Here is a 26,088-nt window from a genome sequence, read left to right as displayed (position 1 = left end):
TGAGGATATCTTTCTCATTGATTTTTAGAGAGAACGTAAGGCAGGGAGGGAGAGGGAGAGAAAAACATCGATGTGAGAGAGACAACATTTATTGGTTGCCTCCCGCACATACCCCTACTGGGGCTGGGGAGTGAACCTGCATCCCAGGTACTGCAACCCAGTTATGTGCCCTTGACAGGGAATTGAACCCACAACCCTTTGGTGCATGAACCAACACTCCAACCACTGAGTCTCACCGGTCAGGGCCCAAAGGCTCTGTTTAAAACAGAGCAAGAGGATTAAAAAATAAAAATCTCAATTTCTAAATTTCTGACAAATTTATAGGTACATTTTATCAACAAACCAGAAAGACCAGCCCAGCACATAGAGTCGAAGTTATTATTTACATATTTTAAGTAATATAGCATTTGGAAGAGTTGGGATAATAAAGGCCTGAATTGTATGAATGAACTTCTGAGGAAACCTTTATTTTATCTTAGAAATTAAGATGAAGTCATTTTTCAATTCATTTTTATTTCTATTATTCAAAAATATCCTTAGTTCACCCTGGCCGGTTTGGCTCAGTGGTTAGAGTGTCAGCCTGCGGTCCAGAGAGACTCGGGTTTGGTTCCCGCTAAGGGCCCATACCTCGGTTGCAGTTTGTCTCTGGCCCTGGTTGGGTCATGTGGGTGGCAGCCACTTGATGTGTCCCATTCACATCTATGTTTCTCTCTCTCTCTCCCTCCCACTCTATCTGAACAAACAATGAAAAAATGTCTTCAGGTGAGGATAAAAAAATGTATATATATCCTTAGCTCATTGTTCAGTTTTTATTGATTTTAGCCTAGACTTTGCTATTACAACTTTGCAAGGATGAGCTAATTTATCCAAATAGGTCAGTGCTCTAAAAATGTCATCAGTTTTTAGCTGAATGGCTAAATCTCACAAAGTACATCGCTCTTTACTTACAACCAGATGGACATCACAAAATAAGTAATCTCTTCCTATTTCATTCTTTTTTTTATCATCAACCAAGGACTTTTTTCCATTTTTTTGTTCAGATAGAGTGGGAGAGAGAGAGAGAGAAACATCGACATGAAACGGACACATCGAGTGGTTGCCATCCACACGACCCTGCCGGGGCCAGGGATAAACTGCAACCAAGGTACATGCCCTTAGCAAGAACCAAACCCGGGTCTCTCTGGACCACAGGCCGATGCTCTAACCGCTGAGCCAAACCGGCCAGGGCCTATTTCATTCTTAAATTACACTAACCTCCTTGAAGAATAAAAAGGCCCCATATTGTTCTCTAAGGAAGCAAGATTGGATCTGGAGCCAAACCACTATGTTCATTGATAATCATTAAATCCTAATTTTTTATTTATGAACGGACACTGTCCTTTTGAAGAATACCCTGATATAATAATCCATCATAGACCATAACTTTACTTCACTTTGCTGAATTTAAAAGTAATGCAGATAGCCCTGGCTGGGTTGCTCAGTGGTAGAGCGTTGGCCCGTGGACCAACGAGTCATGGGTTTGATTCTAGCCAAGGGCACGTACCTCAGCTGTGGTTTGTCCCCAGCCCTGGTCAGGGTCATGAGGATGGCAAACAGTTGATGTGTCCCTCTCACATCAATGTTTCTCTCTCTCTCCCTTTCTCTCCCTCTTTCTCCCTCCCACTCTATCTAAAGATAATAGAAAAATATCCTCAGGTGAGGATTAAAAAAAAGTAATGCAGATACAGAAGTATTCAAATTCTCTGGCTGCCCTCAGCAGTTTCATTCCTAGTGGGCTGTTTTCACAGAACTTTGATACACCATTTATTCTGTAACCGAGGGTCACTGAGTGCCCCCTGTGCTCTCCTTATAGTTGAGAAGCCCTATAAGTGTGAGTTTTGTGGAAGGAGTTACAAGCAAAGAAGTTCCCTTGAGGAGCACAAGGAGCGCTGCCGTACATTTCTTCAGAGCACTGACCTGGGTGAAACCGGTGAGTTCATGCAACACTCATTCTACACACGTTTAGTAAGCATCTACTATTCCGGGTGGTGGGATACAATAGTAAATAAAAAAACCAAAAAAATCCTGCCCTTGTGGAGTTTATATTTTCATGGGAGAGACAGATCATAAACAAAGCAAATAAGTAACATATACAGTATATTAGAAGGTGGTAAGTAGTATCAAGAAAAATGATGGGTGGGGGGAAAATGAAGAGGGTAAAGAGGATCAAATATATGGTGATGGAAGGAGACTAGACTTTGGGTGGTAAGCACACAATAGAGTATACAGATATTACATTATAAAGTTGTACACCTGAGCCCTGACTGGTTTTGCTCAGTGGTTAGAGCTTCGGCCTGTGGTTCAGAGAGACCCGGGTTCGGTTCCTGCTAAGGGCACGTATCTCAGTGGCAATTTGTCTCCAGCCCTAGTTGGGTCATGAGGGTGGCAGCCACTTGATGTGTACCTTTCACGTCGATGTTTCTCTCTCTCTCTCTTCCTCTCTCTCCCTCCCACTCTATCTGAACAAAAAATGTCCTCGGGTGAGGATAAAAACAAAAAACAAACAAAAAAATAAAGTTGTACACATGAAATTTATAGAGTGTTATTAACCAATGTTATCCCAATAGAGTTAATAAAAATAAATAAATAAATAAACAAATAAAAGAAGCAGGTACTTGGGGCTGACAGTGAGTCAGGGAAGGCTTCAACCAGATGACATTTTAACAGACTTTAAGGGATGCAGAGAGAGCCCTGCAGATAACTAGGAAATAGCAAGTGCAAAGTCCCTGGGGCTTGAGTTTGAAGAAATATAAATAGTCCTGTGTGGTTGGAGTGAGTAATAGGACAAGGAAATGGGAAAGCAGATCTTATCAGGCCTTGTCTGGCCATTGTAAAAACTTCCTTTATTCTAAGTGAAATTGAAAATCTTCAGAGGGTTTTGAACAGAGGTGATATGATTGGGCTTCTCCTTTGAAAAGAATCACTCTACTTGCTATTGAGAATAGATTATATTTGGGGCAAGATTGAAATTTGGAGAGTCTGGTTAGGAGGCCATTGCAATCATTCAAGCAAGTGAAAATTGTGTCTTGGTTGTGGTAGGAGGGGTGAGAAGTGTTCTAATTCTAGATATATATTTAAAGGTAGCACCAACAGGATTTCCTAACAGATTGATGTGGGATGTGATGAAGAATTCAGTTGCTATGAATTGAAATAGCAAAGATTGAGGGTAGAGCAGCCTGCAGGGTGGCTAGGACCGAGCTGATGAAAACTGTGAGGATTTCCTTTGCACAGGGTCCCAAAATTATATACTTCTCTAGTCATATTTTATTCAGTGTTTTGAATTATGTGCCTAGTGGTGATTGGTTGAAACACTAGATTGTTTCCATATATCAATTGTGGTTTTATTTCCTTTTCATTCTTCAGTTGAAACAGCCTGAAACTTTTTTATGTTGCATCTCTGCAGCTGTCGTTTGTCCCATGCCAATGACCATCAGCCTGGTTCTGCAGCTAGGGTTGTCTGACATTTTTATTTGGTCACTTGAACCACTTGCTTAGGTACAAATCCTCATGAGATCTGGTATTTGACAGTAGTAGTTGTAGTTGAATAGTTTGAACATTCTAAAGCAGAAAGATTACAAAACTATGACAGAAATAATGTGAAACTCAGGGAAAATGGAGTGGAAATATGAGTTTAACGGTACCTGTTTTGAGTGAGAGGAAACTTTTATTGTAGATAAAGCATATTTTATGGTGTTAGGAGCTAGCCAACTGAATTCTGTTAGTTTACACTGCTTCTGCTTTTTATTCTGATGGCATCTTTGGTTTTATCAAGGAGTTGGATTTCCTCCTTATTTCTAAAGAGAAATATTTACTCTCTTCAAAAGAAACCCAGCCAAAACGTGCATTTTGATATCCTAAGCAACATGCTTGAGGTTAGTCAGGCAATACCTGTGCATCTTCACTTGTAGTTCCCATATTTCAGATCATAGACAAAACTCTTGCTGTGAGAAATCCCCAAGTTACGAAATTTATATTCCAAATAGAGCATAAGTATTTAAAGCTAGAAAGATTAAAGAGCATCTAATCCTACCTCCTCGTTTTTGAGGTAAGGAAACTGAAATTAATCAAAAATTCAGTGACTGGCTTAAAAATCACTAGAACTTTAATTGTTTTCATAATTAACTATATATTTTTTTAACTTTCAAAAATTATGTAAGAGCCCTGGTCGGGCAGCTCCCTTGGTTAGTGTCACCCCAATAAGCCAAGGTTGCAGGTTCAATCCCTGATCAAAGCACATACAGGAAGCAACCAATAAATGCATAAATAAGTAGAACAACAAATCAATATTTCTCCCCCCCCCACTTCTTTTCTCTCTTTAAAATCAACCAATCAATAATTTTTTTTAATTTATGGAGATCATTCACATACCATAAAAGTTATATTTTACAGTACACAATTTAGTAGTTGTTAATATGTTCACAAATTTATATAACCATCCCACTATCTAATTCTGTAACACTTTCGCCCCTCTCAAAAGAAATCCTGTCCTTATTAGGAAATGTCACTCCCCATCTCCTCTCTCTCCAACCCCTGGCAACCACTAATCTGCCTTCTGTCTCTATGGATTTGCTTATTCTGAACATTTCACATAAATGCAATTATACAATATGTGGCCTTTGGTATCTGGTTTCTTTCACTGAGCATATTTTTAGGGTTCATCCATGTTGTAGCATGTATCAGCACTTCATTCCTTTTTATGGCCGATTTGTATTCCATTCTATGGATTTACCATGTTTTATGTATCCATTTATCAGTTAATAGACATTGTGGTTTTTTATCCTACTTTTTTTAATTTTGGAAAATATGGCTATATTTTTAAAAGGTTATGTATTATCTGATTAGCAAAGAAATACTGTAACAGACATACTAATAGACACATACATGTGCATATATGTATGTCTTAATTCTCCTGGAAGTAGGGGAAAAATCATTACCCTGCCCTCAATGAATAGTAAGCTCAAAATTGTAGATTTTGAAATAAGGTTACCAGCTTACTTTCTACCCCATAACCTTTTTTAGGAATTTCAAATTAGGAAGTTATCAAAAGAAATATTTTAGCTATCCTCAGTGTTAGAAGATGATTCAAGAAATGCTGAAATACAGAGGTTAATTTGCATTTCATAGGGTGGTTTGATGGATGCGTGCAACATACTTTAAGTCTCAGCAAAAAAATAAAGGGTTAACTAAGTCAGCAAGTTTTGATTTTAAAAAATGTTGTAATGGTGGTTTCAGATTACAAAGTGTATAAAGTCACAACTTAATCAAATATAATAAATACTGCTTGTCAGCCAATATATTACTGTCTTTTATATTTCAAGTAGTTCCCATGATTTTTCCTGAAGTTCAAAATGTAAAGAATATTTAATCCAACACAAACCAATCCCTTAATTATTGCCACTGCTTTCTATATGGTTTCCTTTTCTGTTTCCTTCTTAAAATTGGGAATCCCAGTCTAGACATAGTGTTCCATTCTGAGCCTGATGATTAGATAACACCAGTAGTACATCTTATCCCTTTATCCCTAGCTCTTTTTTTATTTTAATATTTTTTCTTTATTGATTTTAGAAAGAGAGGAAGGGAAAAGGAGAGAGAGATAGAAACATCAATGAGAGAGAACATTGATTGGCTGCTTCCTGCATGTCCCTCACTGGGGATTGGGCCCACATCCTGGGCATGTGCCCTGACCAGGAATCGAACTGGTAACCTCTTGGTGCATGGGTCAATGCTTAACCACTGAGCGACACAGGCTGCACCATCCCTAGCTCTTAAAGTGATGATGTTCCATTACTACTATGGATGCAGCACTTATTCATCCAGTGCTTATTGTAAATTGAAGTGCAGCCTAGTGTGAGAGCCAAGCCTTGGGACCAACCTGCCTCCATCAGGAAGCAGACCATTAATGGAAGCAGAAAGGTAAAAAGGCCTTGTATTAGAGTCTAGTCTGCAAAAGAAAGCCATGTTGACCAACAGGACTTCTGGCCTTACTAATCATTTTTCTTTTATTCAAATCACATTTGTTGTATTCTCTTATGTGTCAGGCTCTGTGTCAGAGCTGTTTGTAAAGATAAATTAAGGTTAAACCCCTACCCTTGAAGAATTCACAATCCAACAAGGAAACAGGCAATTGATCTGTTGACATAATACAGAAGTCTAATAGAGATGTGTGTGATATTGCTACTTCAGTCCACGTTTCTTCACCAAATGCACAAGTGACATCAAGATACTCGAATTCTGCTGTCTTTTTTCTTTTCTTTTCTTTATTGATTTTAGAGAGAGAGGAGGGGAGAGGGAGAGAGAGATAGAAACATCGATGAGAGAGAACATCGACTAGCTACCTCCTGCATGGCCCCCACTAGGGATCAGGCCCACAACCTGGGCATGTGCCCTGACCAGGAATCAAACCGGCAACCTCTTGGTGCATGGGTCAACCCTCAACCACTGAGCCACACCAGCCAGGCTAATTCTGCTGTCTTAATGCAGTACAGTCATCCCCCGCCACTTCGCTCTTCGACTTTTGTGGCTTCACTCTATCGCAGTTTTTTTCAAATATATTCATTAAAAAGTTGATCGAGACAATGAAAATAATATAGTGTGCGTTCAGTTGTCTGAATCAATTATACACCCCTGTATTACAATTACAATTAAAATTACTGTACATATGGACTATAGGCCTATGTATTCAAGCACCCCAGGAATCCTTCAACATCAGGTGCAACCACTTGAGTCTGGAACAGATTGACCACAATAAACAAGGGACAACTAAATATATGAAAAGAAGAATGACTGCAGAAGCAAAGCCCACAGATGTCATTTTCTCATTAGTTTGATCCTTATTCCAGAAAGGGACTAACAGCTAGTATAGAGATTCATTTAGCCTCATTTCACACAAATTTTGAATACTTGAAGCAGGACAAATTCTTGTATGACGAGTTCTAGCAACAAGAAGATTTTAAAATAATTAAATAATTATATTTATTTATGAATCTAGGAGTCAGAACCTTTTATCTTCATTCTCATTGTTTCAGTTGTGCTGATACAAGCATGAGAATTTCCAAATAAACTTATATTTTTACCGAGTAGCAGACCAAAGAAAAAGTTTGTAATGTTTTAAAAGACTATTTTTCCAACTGATTATTTTGCTTAAAAAATGATACTTACAGGTAATATTCATTCTACTTGCTCAAAAAGGCAATAATTTTATGTACCTTTTTTGCTGGAACCTGTCTCAGTCTTTGATAGCAATCTCTTGTTAGACAATTCTGATTGCACAATAACACCCTTTTGTTCCACTCTCCATGAAGCTACTGACAACATAGAAAAGACAGGAAGCATGCCTCTTATTTGAGCTCCATTTAACACTTCAAGATCTAATGAAGGATTTTGAACAAAAACAAAAATACAACAAATTACATGCTTAAATCTGCAATCACTTTGAGATAGAAATGGCATCATGGGAACAGTAAACTAAAAACCAGACAAATTATTTCAGACGTGCATAGAGATTAAAGGTAGTAATCTAGCCTTGGCCGGTTTGGCTCAATGGTTGGTGCGTTGGTACGCAGACCAAAGAGTCTCGGGTTCAGTTCTGGTCAAGGGCATGTACCTTGGTTGCGGTTCAGTCCCCAGCCCTGGTTGGGGTCATGTGGCAGGCAACCAGTTGATGTGTCTCTCTCACATCAATGTTTCTCTCCCCCCCCACACACACACACTCTATCTGAAGATAAATGGGGAAAAAAACCCTCTAGTGAAGATTTTTTTAAAAAAGGGTCCTGTCCAGTTTTTCCCAGTGGTTAGAGCATTGGCCTGTGGACCAGAGTCCCAGGTTCGACTCTAGCCAAGGGCATGTACCTTGGTTGCGGTTCATCCCCAGTCCCAGTTGGGGTCATGTGGGTATCAACCACTCGATGTGTCTCTCTCACATTGATGTTTCTCTTTCTGTCTCTCTCTTCCTCCCGGCTTCCTCCTGCTGTATCTGAAGATAAATGGAAAAATATTTTTGGGTGAGGATTCTTTAAAAAGGTAGTAATCTATTCTATAATAAGATTTCATATTGATTTTACTATTTTTTTTCAACATTCTCTAAAATCATTTTGCTAATGAAAATTGGTATATCCACTATCTAGTAGGCAAGGGACATGAAGGGGAACTGATCCAGAATTATAGTCCTATTCCTATGCTCACTCATGAACCAAGCGTGCAAATAGTTCCTTGCCACCATCCCATATTCCCCACACCCACCCCTTGCAACATTAAACTGCCAAACACCACCCAGGAACGGATTTCCTATTTCATCATTTAAACCCATTATCTTGTTCCCTTACTATCTTGCCAAACTGGTTTCCCTTCACTTACATTTCTGAGACATAATGCAGCAAGATAACAAGTCTAGACTTTGTATAAATAGACAGTTTGGTCTTAAAGTTGAAACAGAGGACCAAAAGCCAATAGTTCTTCATTTTGTTCTTTTCTTTTTTCTTTTTTTTTTTGTCCTCACCCGAGGACATTTTTTCATTTTTTGTTCAGATAGAGTGGGAGGGAGAGAGAGGAAGAGAAAAGAGAAAGAGAGAAACATCGATGTGAAAGGGACACATCAAGTGGCTGCCACCCACACGACCCAACCAGGGCTGGGGACAAACTGCAACCAAGTTACGTTCCCTTAGCGAGAACCAAACCCGAGTCTCTCTGGACCGCAGGTCGACGCTCCAACCACTGAGCCAAATCGGCGAGGGCTGTCCTATCTTTTCAGTGTATGGCCTAAACTCTTTGTACAGTGGCGAGGGACAACTGTATATAAATAAAGAACCCTACTTCGCAGAAATTCATTTATCACGGTAGAGTCTGTAACTGGTTAACCGCGATAAATGAGGGCTAACTGTAATTCCCAAATATTGTCTAACTCCAAAGCATTTCTATGTGTTTTAAAGGGCACTCATTTGCTGGTATTGTACAGCAGCAGTCCAAGAATTGCAAGGCACAGACTAGCTGTTTGGGAAAGAAAATGAGCCTGGCTGGTGTGGCTCAGTGGTTGAGCGTCGACCCATGCACCAAGAGGTTGCCAGTTCTATTCCTGGTCAGGGCACATGCCCATGTTGTGGGCCAAATCCCCAGTGGGGGGCATGCAGGAGGTGGCCATTCGATGTTCTCTCTCATCTATATTCCTCTCTCTCTCCCTCTCCATTCCTTTCTCTAAAATCAATAAAGAAAAAAACAATAAAAAAGGAAAGGAAATTAGAGCGCAGCGTATTCAGTAGAAGGTTTGGCCCTTGCCTAACTTGCCAATTAGAAAACACAGTTAACTCAATAAAGATTAGCTTAATTTCTAGAGTGTATTCACAAGTACAGTGAGAGTTGGGCTCTTGGAGTTGGTATTTTGAGCGAGGGAGTGGGTGGATGAAGCCCTTTAGTTTACTTGCGGAGGATTTCTTTCAATCTAATCAGAATTGTGGAAATGGGGAAATCTCCACCCATGCCTCAAATTATCTGTCTATCCATAACCTCCAGAATTTTGTCTTTTAAATGTGAGTCATTTGGTCACTGATTTATAGAGTAAGATTTATCTAGAAATAACTGTCAAGACAAGCTTGGTGAGTAACCAAGGATAAAAAGGTGATGTTATCTCAGAGGGTTGCCATTTAGTGACGTGCCCTAATTACGTTATTTAGGTCAGTGTATCCCCGCTTTAGCATCCTCCCAAATATAGAGGATATTGAGTATTCATCCTCAAACAGCTGCTGTGGTATTGATAGTGACTTTGGTAAAATGTAGACAGTGGCTGCTGAGAGACAAGGTGGGGTGGGGATAGACTGGCTGCACAATGCTTAGGGGGAAGTCCTGGGAATGAACAGATACACCTCTGGGTAAGACAGGGCCATTAGAGGAGTGACTGAAGAGACTAATAAGAATAGTGGTGAAATGGGGATAAAGTTAAAATTTCCCCAAGTACTGTTTTTTATTCTCATTTTACTATAAATATTTTTTATAATAAGTACAGGGTAGTGGGGGGAGCTTTACCTGGATTTAATCCTCTCAAAGGTGCTCGAACAAGAATGAATGTTTCCAGTCAAAGCACAAATTTAGCTGCCTCTCTGATGCTTCTGAGAAAAAGCCTCAGGAACTTATTTCAAATTCCAGGCCTTTGTCTTTCATCTCTCTGCTCTTGGGGATCTGGGTAGTACCACATCTGGTGGTGGTTTGTGTGAAAGGAAATAATATATATAATAGTTTCCTGTTTGGTCATTTAAACTTATCCTTGTGCTGGACAAAATTTGATCCACTTCACTCAGTAGCATTGTCCTGTCACTCAAGTGCCAGTTATTTACCACGGTTGGTCAGTTAAAGTTGCACCACTAGCCCCAAAGCTGCCCAAGCCTCTTACTCTGACCCTTGCTGTTTTCATTACACAAATAGTATTGTTAATAGCTTAAATTTGAGGCTGGGATTTATTTCTTTCGAACATAGAATTACTTTTTATAAGAAACTCACGAAGTCTAAGTAAATATGGTCATTATTATCATCCTCTTAATCATTTTTGGAACCACATTTCATTTTATTTCTGATTTTTAAAAATCCTGAGTTTTATCATTTATTGTGTAATGATTGGCATAGTGTTTAAAAACAAAACAAAGCCCTAGCCGGTTTGGCTCAGTGGTTAGAGTGTTGGCCTGTGGTCCAAAGAGACCTGGGTTCGGTTCCCGCTAAGGGCATGTACTTTGGTGCGGGTGGCAGCCACTCAATGTGTCCCTTTCATGTCGATGTTTCTCTCTCTCTCTCTTCCTCTCTCCCTCCCGCTATATCTGAATAAAAAATGAAAAAATGTCCTCGGATGAGGATAAAAAAATAAATAAATAAAAATAAAAGTTTCAAAAAAAAAAAGTTTAAATAAATAAAAACAAAACAAAACCAAAAGCATGCCAATTGTGTATGGGGGGGGGGGGTCGGGAAGAGGGTGTCAATGGAGGAAAAAGGAGAAACAAAAATAAATTAATTTAAAAAATACCAATAATAAAATGAAAAATATTTAATATTTTGACTTCTCTTTTTCTAAGTTGGCTTCGGTTTTCTTACCCTGATTATTCTTGACAGTCTTGCCCTGGAGGTCTTTCTCTGTCTCATTTACTGGAGAGGTGGCCAGTGTTCTCTCTGGTATGTCCATTTGTGGTACTGAATGTCTGAGAGACCATGGAATTGGTGACATTATTTCCATATATTAGAAACTCTTCACACAGCAAACTCTTCAACTCCAGAACAAGTACTGGCAATTCCTGAGTCTGTATGTAGAGTTGGGGGAAAAAATCTGTTCTGCAATCATCACTTGCTTTTTACTCTCATAATTTAACTAATTTCAATTCCTTTTCCTTAAAGACATTAGAAATGCATGGATCCTTCATTTTAATTAAGACCTTCTGAAATGCTTATAATGAAACAGAAAAATGTTTGTAGTATCACAGTATGTTTACTTAGGGCAGAAGTGAGCAAACTATGACCCTTAGGCCAAATGTAGCCAATAGCCTGTTTGTGTACAGGGCTTTTTACATTTTTAAAGGATGGTGGGTTGTGTTTGTTAGTTTTTTTTAAAAAGCAGACTATAGAACCCAGACAGTATGTGTCCCATTAAAGTTTAAAATACCTACTCTCTGGCCCTTATTAGGGACTGCTTGCTGTACAAGGGTAAATTATACTATATTTTTTTCCCATTGACTATTTAGTTGATTAGATATTCTTCTAGTGGTTCTCAAGTCTGGCTGCATTTTAAAATAAATTGGAGAGCTTAAAAAATGTTCCCTATCTCTTCCTTCCAGAGGGTGTCAATGTGGGGGAAAGGAGGGACATCTGTAAAAAATATTAATAAATAATAATAATAAATACTGTTGCCTAGGCCCCTACACTAGAGATCCTGATTTAATTTATCTGAAAAGGTGTCCTGGGCATAGATATGTCTTCCATGCTCTTTAGGTGGTTCTAATGTTCAGGCACATCTGAGAACCACAGGCCTGCACTACTGAGTGGTCTGTTCGTGGATTGACAATTAGAATACTTTCTTAGGCAGTTTTTATTCACATTTTTTCATTAGAAATGTAATAAAGATGCATTATACAAATTGCTCTTTAATTTCAAGACAGAAGTGTTGCTCAGGGAAATTTTAACTGAGACGATTTTTAAATGTGAAGAGCATATGAAATAGATAATGCAGAGCCCAGAGAAATAGAAATTTAAAAGATAGGAACTGAAAGAAGCATGCTAGGAAAAAAAAAGAAAGAAAGAAAAAAACCACTCAGAATTTCAATACACAAATCACTGAGTAGGTTGCTTGCTGTCTGGGTAAGTTATCTATTTTCAAAAGTGCTGTTAACATAAACAGAGCAGTAAATCTAGGACACCATGCTTTTTTTCAAAGTTGTTAAGAAGAATTATATCAGTCTGCAGGTGTCACACGCAGTTACTCAGAATCAGAAAGAAGGCTGAGCGGAGGTTAGAAGATCTCTGTCTATCTATCTTTTTGCAACCAACCACGTCCAGTCTGTTTATTTAATACTTCCTCTTGCTAATGAAGGTACTGTTTGGGGATGGGTTGGGCTTTCCCATCTCAGCATAAGGACTGCAAGATTTGAATGTGCCCTGGTGCTGGCTTCACTGACCACAGCAGGTCCCCCAGGCAAGAATCTGAGCAGTAATAACCGGTAACAAAAGAGTGTGCATCAGATCTCTGACACTTTTACTTCCAGTTTATTTCTTTTTCTCCCCCATTTACCAACTTTTTTTTTCCCTCTTCTTTTTACATTTTCCCAAACCAGCAAGTACGGAGGCAAGACACATCAAAGCAGAGATGGGAAGTGAAAGAGCTCTCGTTCTGGACAGATTAGCAAGCAATGTGGCAAAACGAAAAAGCTCAATGCCTCAGAAATTCATTGGTAAGAATACAACCCTTTTTCCTGCTGTTGTTAGCAGATAGTTTGAATGAGATAACATAGGATGCTTACTACACAGGCCCTTCCTAGTTTAATCTCTTAAAGTAAGGTAATTGGTTTTCCATTGTACACGTTTATTCTTCGTGATTCATTTTGATAACTAGAGCAAATAGAATAAAATATTTTAACTAAAGAATCTTCATGACTGAAGATGGGAGTGTTTAGTATCCAATTTCCTAAATGGAGTGGGTGTTAAAAATGCTATTCCTTCCTCCTTATTCTAAATGACATATGTTGCACGAGTTTATGCAATTTACACCAGTAAGATGTTCGAGATAACATTTTGTAATCTTTTGTAATTATATTTTACAAGTTGGTTCCGTTATCATGCTCAAACATTTTTCATGCTCTAAAATATATTGCCATATTTTCTTGAATTTGATTCAGAATTGACTTTAAGAGAAAGTGGTTGAGAAAACATAGATTTAAATAATAAGATTTGATTTACTCATTTATCTTACTGGAGTTAATTTGTATGACATTGGTTTTCACATTGTCAAAAAATACAACATAAGGAGATGGCTAAGAAATAATTATGTCCATTAAAATATTAGGGCTGCCGAAGGGCACAGATATTTTGCTGAACTTTTCCAGATGCTTACATAAATGTGACCATGGTATTTAAAATAGATTTGTATTTGTGAAGTAGGCAGCTGAATTAAATGTATTAGGTTTGCTATAAATTGAAAGTCAGTGCTATTGAACAAAAATAGTTATCACATTAAAATAGACCTCCCTCAACACCAATGATATTTTAGAAATCTGTCAGTCTGTTTTTCCAACGCTACTGTTGCTGTTGATTTCTTATTTCAGTCCTTTTGTGTTTGTTTTTTTCAATAGCTTTTACAGATATTAAGTGCGTATCTAGTTTTTAAATCTGGTTTAATTTTATTCTAGTCTAGGTAATTTTTTTACAGGCTGACATTTTATGTGAATTATAGAGATATATTGAAGAACCCTAATATTTCATAATTACCTAGCTAGGTATTTATGCTTATTTCTTTTGATAAGCTGAAAAGTGTTTGTACCCTTTTAGTTACTTTAAGAATAACTCATGTCAGGCTAAAGTTGTTGCACGTCAGTTCAGAGAGACCCCCTTTCTCCCCCTCCTCCTTGCCATCTTTCCTCTCCTTGATGAGAGATGTCAGGGAGCTTCCATATGGAGTTAGGCACAGTAGACTAATTGTGATTCCAAGACATTATCTTAAGATGTTGCTTATATCTCTTTTGAGCTTTGCTTGTGTGAAGAAGTTCTGACAAGTTCAAAAGAAAGCTTGGATTGTTATTCTATGCCATGAGTATAATTTAATTTGGGGAAAGTTTGACTCCAGAAATGCTGCAGCTGATGTAGGAGGGACATGGGGGGAAAATGGCAAGAAAAAAATATAAAGTGACTTAATTTCAATCCAGTTATGGTCAATACATTTTGATCTAAGAGAACTAAAATATGAGAGAAGGTACCTATTTCTTATAGCTGCCCCACATCTATTGTTGAGCTAAAGCCCTACTTAATATAATAAAGGTTGCTTGGTATTTTCATGGATTTAAAAACACACGTTTTGTGCCCTGGCTGGTTTGGCTCAGCAGTTAGAGAGTCGACCTGCGGTCCAGAGAGACCCAGGTTCGGTTCCCACTAGGGACATGTACCTCAGTTGCAGTTTGTTCCCGGCCCTGCTTGGGTCATGCGGGTGGCAGCCACTCAATGTGTCCCTTTCACATCGATGTTTCTCTCTCTTCTTCTCTCTCCCTCACACTCTATCTGAACAAAAAATGACAAAATGTCCTCCAGTGAGGATTAAAAAAAATAAAATTTTAAAAATAAAATAAAACCACACATTTCGTATGTCCAAGTCCATGCCACTTTGCTCATTGCATCAGGGATTCATGTTCCATTTGTTCGTTATCATTGTGACCAGAGGATTTTCATGCCCCCATTTCCAGACTCATGAGAGATGCTGATCTTTCTTTCATCTTCTGAACCATCACTTTCTCTCTGTATGGAATCAGGAAACCAAGTAGAGTTAGCTCTCAATTTGCACTGAGGTAGCAATTTCAGGGCCCCAAGTAACTGGGGGAATTTTTTTTTTTTTTTGTAAATTGTGGTATAGTGCAATAGGAAGAACCCTGGATTAGAAGCCAAAAGACCCAGGTTATGATTCTAGCTCAGTCATTTCTTAACAGTGTGTGTGTTTAGACAAATCACGTAACCTTTCTGGGCCTCTGTTTACCCATCTGTGAAATGAGGAGACTGAATAGGTGATGAAGTGATCAGAAAGGTCCCTCCCAGCTCTATCATTCTACAAGTCTTTGAGATGGGTTAGAAAAGGAAGCAGTTATGAGTACCTTTGTGTTTATCAACCCCATTTGTGTCATTTCAGATAACTCTTTTCTCAAGGTTGTACAGATAATGGTGTTTATGTTAGGAACCATATCATATATATTAGGGGTTTCTTTTAGTAAGATGAATCTAAGATTCTATAAAACTGCTGTGTTAGCTCAACAGTCATCTATCTGACTTAGGGCATCACTACTTGTTCATTCTCTCTTTCATCCATTCTTTCATCATGAAATGGTTATAGAGTTCCTGCCACATACATGATATTCCTGTTCCTGAGCATCGTTCTAATCTTCCAGCATTAGCTTATACCTTGAACCTTTGTTTTTAGAGATATTTTTAAAAATAAGTAGAGCTCTTGAGTCATTTAACTGAATCAGCCTTTTGAATCAATCTTTTTGGTGGAAAATATTAATATCAAGGGGGGCAGGGGAAGGAACATTATGACAGTGTGATATGAAGTGATATAAAATATATGGGGATAGTGTTTCCCTCCCCCACCCCTCTTCTCTTTCCTATATTTCCTTTCCAAGGTACCATTTTCTGAAAAGATCTGCTGCCAGGGAAATGGCAATGGGTGAAGTGTGAAGGAAGAATGAGTCACTCCCTTTAATCCTTGCTGACAGCTGCACAGCACTCAGACCAACCTTGGCTTCCCTGACCTCTTGAACTGTGAGGGTAAAGGTGAAATTATACCATCAGGTCAGCCTGATACTTTCCCAGCAAGTTAGAGATAATTACCAGTAGGTAACATTTCTCATCCATTAGAATCGAACTGAGGAAGGAGGGACACACACACACACACACACACACACCTCTGTTGAAGAGTAAGAGTACAATTAAATTGCCCAAGTAGGAGAAAAAATAAAATCATTGTTCCTTAATTCTCCAAGAAAGTTTGTATCACTTTCTCTCTAATGAACACACATTTATTAGAAATCAGCATCTTTCCATCATCAAAATTTTAGTTGTTCTTTTCAAAGGACAAGAAGACTGTCTAGACTGTGTGGCTCATTGGATTGAGAGGTCCCAGTTCAATTCCCATGCCTGGGTTGTGGGCTCGATTCCCAGTGTGGGTGTGCAGGAGGCAGCTGATCAATGTATCTCTCACATTGATGTTTCTATCTCTCCCTTCTCTCTCTAAAAAAAGAGAAAAAAATCAATAAGAAGACCTTAGTTTTAGTGCCCAACCCTTTTAGGGGTTGTCCTTTCTCTGAATCTTATTCTCCTGTTGGACTATACTTCTAAGTAGGCCATCTTCAAATACTTGGCTCAAAATAGAGGCCAGATTTCTCTCTGGAGGGAGGAGGAAAATGACTACATTTCTGCATATTGCTTTTTCTGATTTTCATTCTTTTTCCAAAAACAGATGTGTTATTCAGACCAAAGTGGTTACCATAGCATCTCCTTATTTTTTTTATGTTACTTTATTAAAGGAAGTTTTCATGTCTAAACAAACATGAAAAAAGATCTCACTCACCTGCGGTAAACATATGAGTGAGGTTTTGACACTTCAACAAACACCATCCATTCTCCCTGTGAAGTAACTAAAGAGAAATTGTCCGCTTTGGTTAACAGAGTGACAGGAAGCAGTTTTAATACCTGTTTCTAAGAGTACAAAGTATCTTCTCCCATCTCTTCCCAAAAGGCTAAAATCCATAATCTTATATGCATTAAAAAGTCACAGCATTTTAGAGCTTGAAGGGATATTAGGAACCACCCAGTGAAGTTCTTTAACCAAGGAGGGAAAGGGGATACAAGAAATGGAGAGACAGGGCCAGTAGGTGACAGAGCAGGGCTGAGAAGTGCTGCAGTCTAAGGGAGGTCACCCAGAGCAGTGCATGTTGTGTACGACATGGGGGCTTTGGACAGGGATGAGCCCCGTCATTGACAGCCCGTGGAAGAAAAGCTCAGAAGAAGACCAGTCGTTCTCCCTCAGGGCTGTGTTTTCATTTTTTATTATGAAATTAAATTTATTGGGGTGACATTGGTTAATACATTATATGAGTTACAAGTGTACAGTTTTGTTTTGTTTTAGTTAATCCTCACTCAAGGATATTTTTCCATTTATTTTTAGATAGAGTAGAAAGGAGGGGGAGAGAGAGAGAGAGAAACATTGATGTGTGAGAGACACATCAATTGGTTGCCTCCCACACGACCCCGACTGGGGCTGGGGATCAAACCTGCAACTTAGGTACATGCATCAAAGCCACAACCCATTAGTCCATGAGCTGACACTCAAACCACTGAGCAAAACTGGCCAGGGCAAGTGTACAGTTTTATAATATATCATCTGTATATTGCATTGTGTGCTCACCACCCAAAGTCTAGTCTCCTTCCATCGCCATATAGTTGGCCCTTTTAACCTCTTCATCCCCCCACCCCCACCCCAGTGGTGTTTTCTTGAGGAAAAAAAGTATCTTCTGCTGGTTACTCCATCAGGACAAACAACATCCAAATAGCATTTCACTGTGTCTCACAGAGGACAAAGGCTTCTGCAGCATAAAAAAAAAATGTGGTCTCCAGCTCAGTTTTCCTCACCGCCACCCCCACAGCTCTCTCTGCTCACTCTCCTTCCTGCTTCTTGTTCTGTGGCTCCCCTCTGCTTTCCTCCTCCTGGAAGAAGTGTTAGTCACTTCAGTGTCGTTTAGATTGAGATCAGAGCCATAATCATCATCAGATATTCCATTTAACCTACTTACCTGTCTTTTTAAATTTTTTTATTTTTTATTTTTGGATATGTGCTTGCAGTAAGTGGTAATACACATGGGAAATTGTATGAAGGTAACAGCGAATACATTCAAGTGACTCAAAGAAATTAAACACAAAGTAAACCTGAATGTTTCACACCATCATGATAGTAGTATTGGAATTGTGGTATTTTTATAATGTTCAGATCATCCCCCCCCCCCCCCCCAAAAAACAACAAACCTTTCAATGGCTTCCCATTGGAATAAAATTAAAACCACCAGGCAGTCTGAGCCTTCTACCTCTGTCTCCAGTCTGCCTTTCTAATATTAATATTTTGGCCAATTACTCCTTTAATTCAGCCACAGTGTACTCCCACTTCTTTGCAATTATTTTCTACTTCCACGTAATCATTATTCGCGTGCCCTCTGTCTGCAATGCCTACCCTCGCATCTGCCCTTTGAGGTGTGTGTGTCCCATGTTCCCCCACTCTCCTGAGCTTTTGCCTCTCTTCTCCCTCTGGCTCACAGCAAGTTTGGCAGCCTGCTTTTTGTGAAGTATATGACCGTCTCCACCACCATCACTGCCACCACCTCAGATTACAAGGAGACTTCAAAGAAAAGAATAGATGGATAAGTGTCCCATGGTACATGTGGCATATTTGAGAAGTGGTCTATATTTTTCTCTCTTCACTCTCTTGGCTACTCTATACTTGGTCTCACTACATAGTATTAAGGATACTGATTTGTAATGAGTTTGTGTACATGCTGCATCTTCTATTAGATTGCAATTATGTTTGTATTCCTCAAAGCACCTAACAAGGTGTGATGATGATGATGATGATAATGATGATGGTACTTATAAGAGATCTGTCACTTATCAAATGCTTACATATGCCAGGCATAATAGATATTTCTTTTTTTTTTAATCCTCACCCGAGGACATTTTTTTGTTCAGATAGAGCAGGAGGGAGAGAGAGGAAGAGAGAGAGAGAGAAACATCGATGTGAAGGGACACATCAAGTGGCTGCCACCCGCACGACCAACCAGGGCCGGGGACAAACTGCAACCGAGGTGCGTGCCCTTAGCGGGAACCGAACCCGGGCCTCTCTGTACCGCAGGCCGACACTCCAACCGCTGAGCCAAACCGGCCAGGGCATAATAGATATTTCTTGAATGCATGGTGCTGGTCCTTATGGAACAAAGCACAGTTGCTTTTTCCTGAAGTCACTGCCAGTGGTGGATTGTGCTGCCATGGGCAAGGTAGTAGCCAGGAAACAGCAGTTAATGCTCAAATGCATACTTGGATTGCATCCTATTCTCCATTTACCAACTGAGCAACCTCAGCAATCTTATCAACCTATTTGCACTTTAGGTTCTTCATCTAAGAGATGATAATTCATCTTAGGTAAAATGACACCATATGCAAGTACCTAGGACAGCATGGGATATATAGTAGTGGCTCAATAAATAGTAGCTATTCTTATTAGTATTATACATGAGGCACAGTGCTAGGTTCTGTGAAGTATAAAGACCAGAAGTAACAGATTAGGGTGGTGGATCTTGTCCCTCGACCCCAAAGGCAGAGGACTGAATCCACATGTTCAGAGGTCCTTTTTAGCTCTAGGCTGTGATTCTGTACTTTAAAGTTGGCACCTAGAAGCCAACAATCATGTGCCCTGGCCGTATTGCAGCAACTCAAGATAGGTGGTTGCTTAGTAGAGTTACCAAAACCTAAATAGTAGGGATTGACAACTTTAAAAAGAATCACAGGTAGGGAATGGCCCAACCAGGCAACCTTGGTTTCTAAACTTACAACTTGCTGTTGCCATTTGTATTTTCAATGGAAGAAAAACCTCTAATTCAGCCTGAAGCTGCTATCATTAGTCATTCAAAGGTGTGGTATGATTTTGACTAGAAGCTGGACTAGAGGCTCCGTGCAGGTTTGGGAGCAGTTACACTGTTGTGGTTTGACTAACCTTTCTTATGAGTGTGTTACTAAAGAAACGTGAGCTGTTGGCTTTTCAATTACTGTAGCTTACCCCTCCTGAGTTTCATACACATTGAGTCATCGAGTCTACAGGTGACTGATAATCATCTGCACGACTCAAGTTACCGTAACTCAGAGATGAGGGGATCTGATGGCTGCAGGGTGTGTGCACGTGAAGATCTGAGGCTCTCCCATCTTCTTTACAATGAACAATGGTCTGTGTTAACCGCAGAACTCAGTCACCTATTTCCACTCATCCAGGGCTTCATTTTCCTCTTAATGTTTTGCGTCTTACAACTTGAGCACTCAGCTGTTTTCTGACATGTGCTGCAGGTGGTATAGGTTGTGAAATTGTAGGCCTAATTAAGTAAAGCCAACTCTTGGGAGAAAGGATAAAAGCAGAGTTTGTGTTATATATACCTGCCCCACCCCGGAAACTTTCTGGAGACTCTGTTGGGTGAAAAGATAAAAGATTCTGGTATTTGGGGAGTTGAATAGAGCTAGCCACACTGGAAAATCATCAATAACTTTGAAAAAGCTAAGAAACCAAAGTTCATCGTTTCTGTGTCACTCTCAGGGGAACGAACATTTGTGACCTTAGCTGGCTTTCCTGTTCTCAGTCTCATTCTTCCAAACAGCCTTGATCAAAGATGCACCCAATCTGGAAGCTGAAAATAAGAAAGAACCATGGATCACTTTGGCAAATGTCCGCTTTTCTGTTGCTTATTATTGAGTTGCCAAGGCAGGGTATTTTTCTTTGCATATTTTTTCTGTCAAGTATTTGTCCAGAAACTATCAGGTTGGCCTTAAGGTAGTCGAGATACAAGACAAATCCATCCAATTACGTGAAATCTTTTTTATTTTAATCCTCACCTGAGGACATTTTTCTATTTATCTTCATATAGAATGAGAGGGAGGGAGGGAGGGAGAGGGAGGGAGAGAGATAAACATTGATGCGAGAGAGACACATCAACTGGTTGCCTCCCGCATGACCCTGACCAGGGCCAGGGACAAACTGCAACCAAGGTAGGTGCCCTTGACCAGAATTAAACCCGCGACTCTTTGGTCCATGGGCCAACGCTCTTAACCACTGAGCCATAACAGCCAGAGCACATGAAGTCTTTTAGCTGGTCTTTTTGGCTCCAGTTTTTCACTGTTCTGGTTCATCTTACACATTGCTGTTACAAATATCCTGAAAATAATATTTTGACCACAAGCTTCCCTTGCTCAAGGACATGTAGTGGTGTGCTGTTTGTTCAAATCCAAACCATGTGGTTGACCATTTAAAATGCCCATCATATGGTCTCACCATGTGTTATCTTTTTTCAATATCTCCCAAAATGTGAGCTACAAAGTACCAGGAGACCCACAGGGCATTTAAAAACCTTGATCCATGTGGCAAGAAAATTATTTTCTTTTTAGTTTTCTTTCCATCTCCCTGATTATATCAAGGAGAAAGTAAAACTTATTTTGATGCTAGTTGTTGACGCTCATCTCATACTTGGTGATCTCTGTTTTGAACAAAGACTGGGGATCTGTGTCTCAAGTACTCACAGTAGAATCTGATAAAAATTGAATCGGCCCTGGCCGGTTTGGCTCAGCGGTTAGAGCGTCGGCCTGCGGTCCTGAGAGACCCGGGTTCGGTTCCTGCTGGGGGCGCGTACCTCGGTTGCAGTTTGTCCCCGGCCCTGGTCGGTTGTGCGGGTGGCAGCCACTTGATGTGTCCCTTTCACATCTATGTTTCTCTCTCTCTCTGTTCCTCTCTCTCCCTCCCACTCTACCTGAGCAAAAAATGGAAAAATGTCCTCCGGTGAGGATTAAAAAAAAAAAAAATTGAATCGATTACTCTGTTTCATCATCTTTATTTTTCATAATTACTGTCTATTTGTGGCAGGTGATTCTGCTTTTCCATTTATGTTAATGACATAAAGTTTCCTTAAAAAACAGAGTTATTTTGCCCGGCTGGTGTGGCTCAGTGGTTGAGCATCGACCCATGCACCGCCTGTTTGATTCCTGAGCAGGGCCCATGCCCAGGTTGTGGACCAAATCCCCAGTGTAGGGCATGCAGGAGGCGGCCAATCGATGTTCTTTCTCATAGATGTTTCTATGTCTCTCTCCCTCTCCCTTCCTCTCTCTCTAAAATCAATAAAAACAAACAAACAGATTTATTTTTAAAAGGAAGGAAGGAAACTGATTCAAACAAAACAAAAAATCCTGATGTTTACCAAGTGCTTTCTATGTGCCAGGTACTGTTTGTTCTAAGTGCTTGCCAGTGACCCTGTGAGGTAGATACAATTATTATCCCCATTTTACAGGAGGACTCGAAGCCATAGACAGGTTAAGTAACTTGCCAGGTTAAGGTCATGCAACTAGTAACCAATAAGCCAGCATCAGACCCAGTCCATGTGACTCTAGCACTCATGCTGTCAACCAGCACACCGCCCTGCAGAATGTGAAGGAATAAGTAAAGTTTGAGAAATACTTTATTTCATACTTCTTGATATTAGCTAGAGCTGGACTCTCCATCTTCCCTGCCCCAGTCCCACTTCTCTGCCTTCATTCATGCTCCTCCCTCAATTAGGATGACTCGTCTACCTCTCTGAGAATCTAAATCCTACCATTTCCAGATTCTTCTCAAAATTTAGGTTTTCCAAGAATTATTTTACTTCCCCCAGTATTCCTGAAATTTTTGCATTCACTTAACACTCAAATAAACACTATGTACCAAACCACCTTGCCCTCGTCTTATAACTCGTTTTACAGAAGACATATGGCTCTCCAGCTTAAATGCCTCAAACACGGCACTTAGAATAAAATCAAAGCCTCCATAGGGCACATCCCTTTCACAACTTTTAACATTTCTTTTTCTCCAGTTCCATCTGTATGGGTTCTATTTCTTTCCCAATAGGTTGAAGAGACCTCAAGAAAAGAAACTGGTTCTTCCATTCCTTTTGGGGCTTTTTTATGTTTCTTTTTTATTAATAAACCCTTTACTGAATGGTGCTGACACATTTTGGAATCACAACATGCCTAGGAAGCGGGAATATGGTTCAGCAAATCTCTCCAGAATTCATCATCTATGGAACGAAAAAACATTAGCAATAACCTTAGGCCCCCTTCCAGCTCTTGACACTCTTCCCCGCTTTCTCTTCTTTCAGCCAGCCACTCACCACTGAGCACATCTGCCATGGCTGCAGACCCTGCTCCTGCCTTCCCTGTGGCCAGAGAGCCTCGGTTTTCTAACACACAACACCCACACGCCCTGAAGGTGGCTAAACTCTGTTTTCAAAATTTCTCAGCAGTTTGACATAAGAAATAGGAAAGGGTGACCACAAATAAATTTTTCAGTTAAGTGTGAGATAGGTCCTAATCATCATGCATGTATCAGTGATACATTTTTTTTCCAAGCAAAAATATCACACACTTTATGAAAGAGATAAAGATCATGATCTTTTATCAAGAAAGCTTTTCTAAAACTTTCTACATTTGGGGCTCTTTTACTTAAATCTCAGTATGGCTACTGCTGTGTTTGAGGAGTGGCAAGTGTAGGGAGTGGGGAGTTTCTGGGGCTATTATTCTACCCTGGTAGCTATTTTAAAAGCTGCAGACCAGTCACCCGTCATCCCCGCTTTTGGCAATACTTTCATCCCCCTGGTTCCCTAGGATTACCAGCAGAAAATAACAAGCAAAATAAGAGTTTGGGAATTGACTGGGTCTTAAATAGTTCCAGCACAGAAGTGCAGGCACAACCATGCTCCTGCACAGGGACCCCCTAAACCCTGTCCTCGTGTTCTGCTTCGCTTCCTCTAGAGTTCCCCTCTGATATGAATAGCGGAAACAACTCACACTGTAGCTTCGACTTAATGATATCTCTGCCCCCCCCCCCCCTTTTGCCTGCTAACCTGATTTATTTTGACTGCCCAAGCATGTGCTGTCAACCCCTGTCCCTGGAGACTTCAGCACCATATGGAACCATTCTGCCTGGGCCGGTGTTCTAAGCAGACAACATGTCCTTTCTCACTTTTTTTTTTAATCCTTACCTGAAGACATTTTTCATTTCTTGTTCAGATAGAGTGGGAGGGAGAGAGAGGGAGAGAGAGAGAGAGAAACATCGACGTGAAAGGGACACATCGAGTGGCTGCCACCCACACGACCCAACCAGGGCTGGGGACAAACTGCAACCTAAGTATGTGCCCTTAGCAGGAACCAAACCCGGGTCTCTCTGGACCGCAGGCCGATGCTCTCACCGCTGAGCCAAACCGGCCAGGGCTGTCCTTTCTCACTTTTCAAGGACTCTGGAAAATCATTTTATAAACGCTCCACCTTTGTGTTTTTCCTTTAGTAACTCACCCTTTCACTTGTTCTAGGTGAGAAGCGCCACTGCTTCGACGTCAACTATAATCCCAGCTATATGTACGAGAAAGAGAGTGAAATAATACAGACCCGGATGATGGACCAAGCCATCAACAATGCCATCAGTTATCTGGGTGCTGAGGCCCTGCGCCCCTTAGTCCAGACACCACCTGCTCCCACCTCGGAGATGGTTCCAGTTATCAGCAGCATGTATCCCATAGCCCTCACCCGTGCCGAGATGCCGAATGGTGCCCCCCAGGATCTGGAAAAGAAGAATGTGCACCTGTCAGAGAAGAGCCTGCCTTCTGAAAGAGCCCTCTCCCCCAACAATAGTGGCCACGACTCCACAGACACTGACAGCAACCACGAAGAACGCCAGAATCACATCTACCAGCAAAATCCCATGGTCCCCCCTCGGGCCCGCAATGGGATGCCACTTCTGAAGGAGGTCCCCCGCTCTTATGAACTCTTCAAGCCCCCACCCATCTGCCCACGGGATGCCATCAAAGTGATCAACAAAGAAGGAGAGATGATGGATGTGTATCGGTGTGACCACTGTCGAGTCCTCTTCCTGGATTATGTGATGTTCACTATTCACATGGGTTGCCACGGCTTTCGTGATCCTTTTGAGTGTAACATGTGTGGATATCGAAGCCATGATCGGTATGAGTTCTCGTCTCACATAGCCAGAGGAGAACATAGAGTCATGCTGAAGTGAACATCTGGTCCTAGAGATAATTGGAGCCTGAGCATTCAACATCGTTTTTAAAAACTGATACCCCCACCTAACAAATTACTCTCAAAACAAACTCAGTTCCAAACTCTTTCCCATATAACTTTTAGAATCCAAAGGGTCGTGTTTTCATGGCCACCAGAGAAACACCGTCTCCACTCAGAAGTTGTTTGTAGATAATGCATTATTACTACTTCCATGAAACCTTTGATTTCCTATCGGGAACTTGAATTCTGATATTTAAAAGCCAGAGTGGTGTTTGGTGCAGTCTTTTGCGGCAACAGAACAGGCATTTCTTGCAGTTTGTTGCCAGTAGAAAGAGTCCCCATCTTTTGAGGTGCATGAAACACTTTCTGAGACATGTCAGCCATAGGTGCAAAAGCCTTTGGTCACAAGCCCAGATCCACACAGAAGAAAAGCTGACCAACTGGCCTTGCCATAAGATAAGTTTTATAAAAAACTGAAGACTCAGTCTTGGAGCATCAGATCCATTTCTTTTTTTTTTTTTTTTTTTTTATCCTCACTCGAGGACATTTTTCCATTTTTTGTTCAGGTAGAGTGGGAGGGAGAGAGAGGAACAGAGAGAGAGAGAAACATCGATGTGAAAGGAACACATCGAGTGGCTGCCACCCTCACGACCGACCAGGGCCGGGGACAAACTGCAACCGAGGTACGCGCCCTTAGCGGGAACCGAACCCGGGTCTCTCAGGACCGCAGGCGGATGCTCTAACCGCTGAGCCAAACCGGCCAGGGCCAGATCCATTTCTTATTACATGAGCCAATAACAATCAAACAAAAAACAAGTCATCTGATAATACATCTGCTTCTACTCTTTACCCTCCCGTCTCCAATTAAAAGCTGTGTTGGGTTAAAGCAGTCATCTACAGGAGAAATTCTATATACCAGAAGAACCAATGGTTTTCAATATAGAATGTCATGGAAATGCCAGGATGTTGTCCACGGTGGGCTACAGCATCCATTTCCTG

General features: G+C 40.5%; 1 protein-coding gene across 4 annotated transcripts in view; it reads left to right on the top strand.

The window, feature by feature from the left end:
* The window catches only part of IKZF3 (IKAROS family zinc finger 3), a 94,655-nt gene extending 69,066 nt beyond the window's left edge, over positions 1 to 25,589 (top strand). For 2 of the 4 annotated variants that reach the window (XM_036268143.1, XM_036268142.1), the window contains exons 6-8: positions 1,853 to 1,969; positions 12,831 to 12,947; positions 24,384 to 25,589. In XM_036268143.1, coding sequence (XP_036124036.1) covers positions 1,853 to 1,969; positions 12,831 to 12,947; positions 24,384 to 25,087 — 938 coding nt within the window. In that variant the 3' untranslated portion in view covers positions 25,088 to 25,589. Of the gene's footprint in view, positions 1 to 1,852; positions 1,970 to 12,369; positions 12,717 to 12,830; positions 12,948 to 24,383 lie in introns of those variants that run through there. The other 2 variants (XM_036268144.1, XM_036268145.1) reach the window with 2 other exon arrangements.
* The last annotated feature ends 499 nt before the right edge of the window (positions 25,590 to 26,088 follow it).

This window comes from Molossus molossus, unplaced genomic scaffold, assembly GCF_014108415.1.
Source record: "Molossus molossus isolate mMolMol1 unplaced genomic scaffold, mMolMol1.p scaffold_m16_p_19, whole genome shotgun sequence".
In the NCBI taxonomy this organism is placed as follows: domain Eukaryota; kingdom Metazoa; phylum Chordata; class Mammalia; order Chiroptera; family Molossidae; genus Molossus; species Molossus molossus.
The sequence above is the reverse complement of the archived record's forward strand: the minus strand, read 5'-3'. Positions and strand labels throughout refer to the sequence as shown.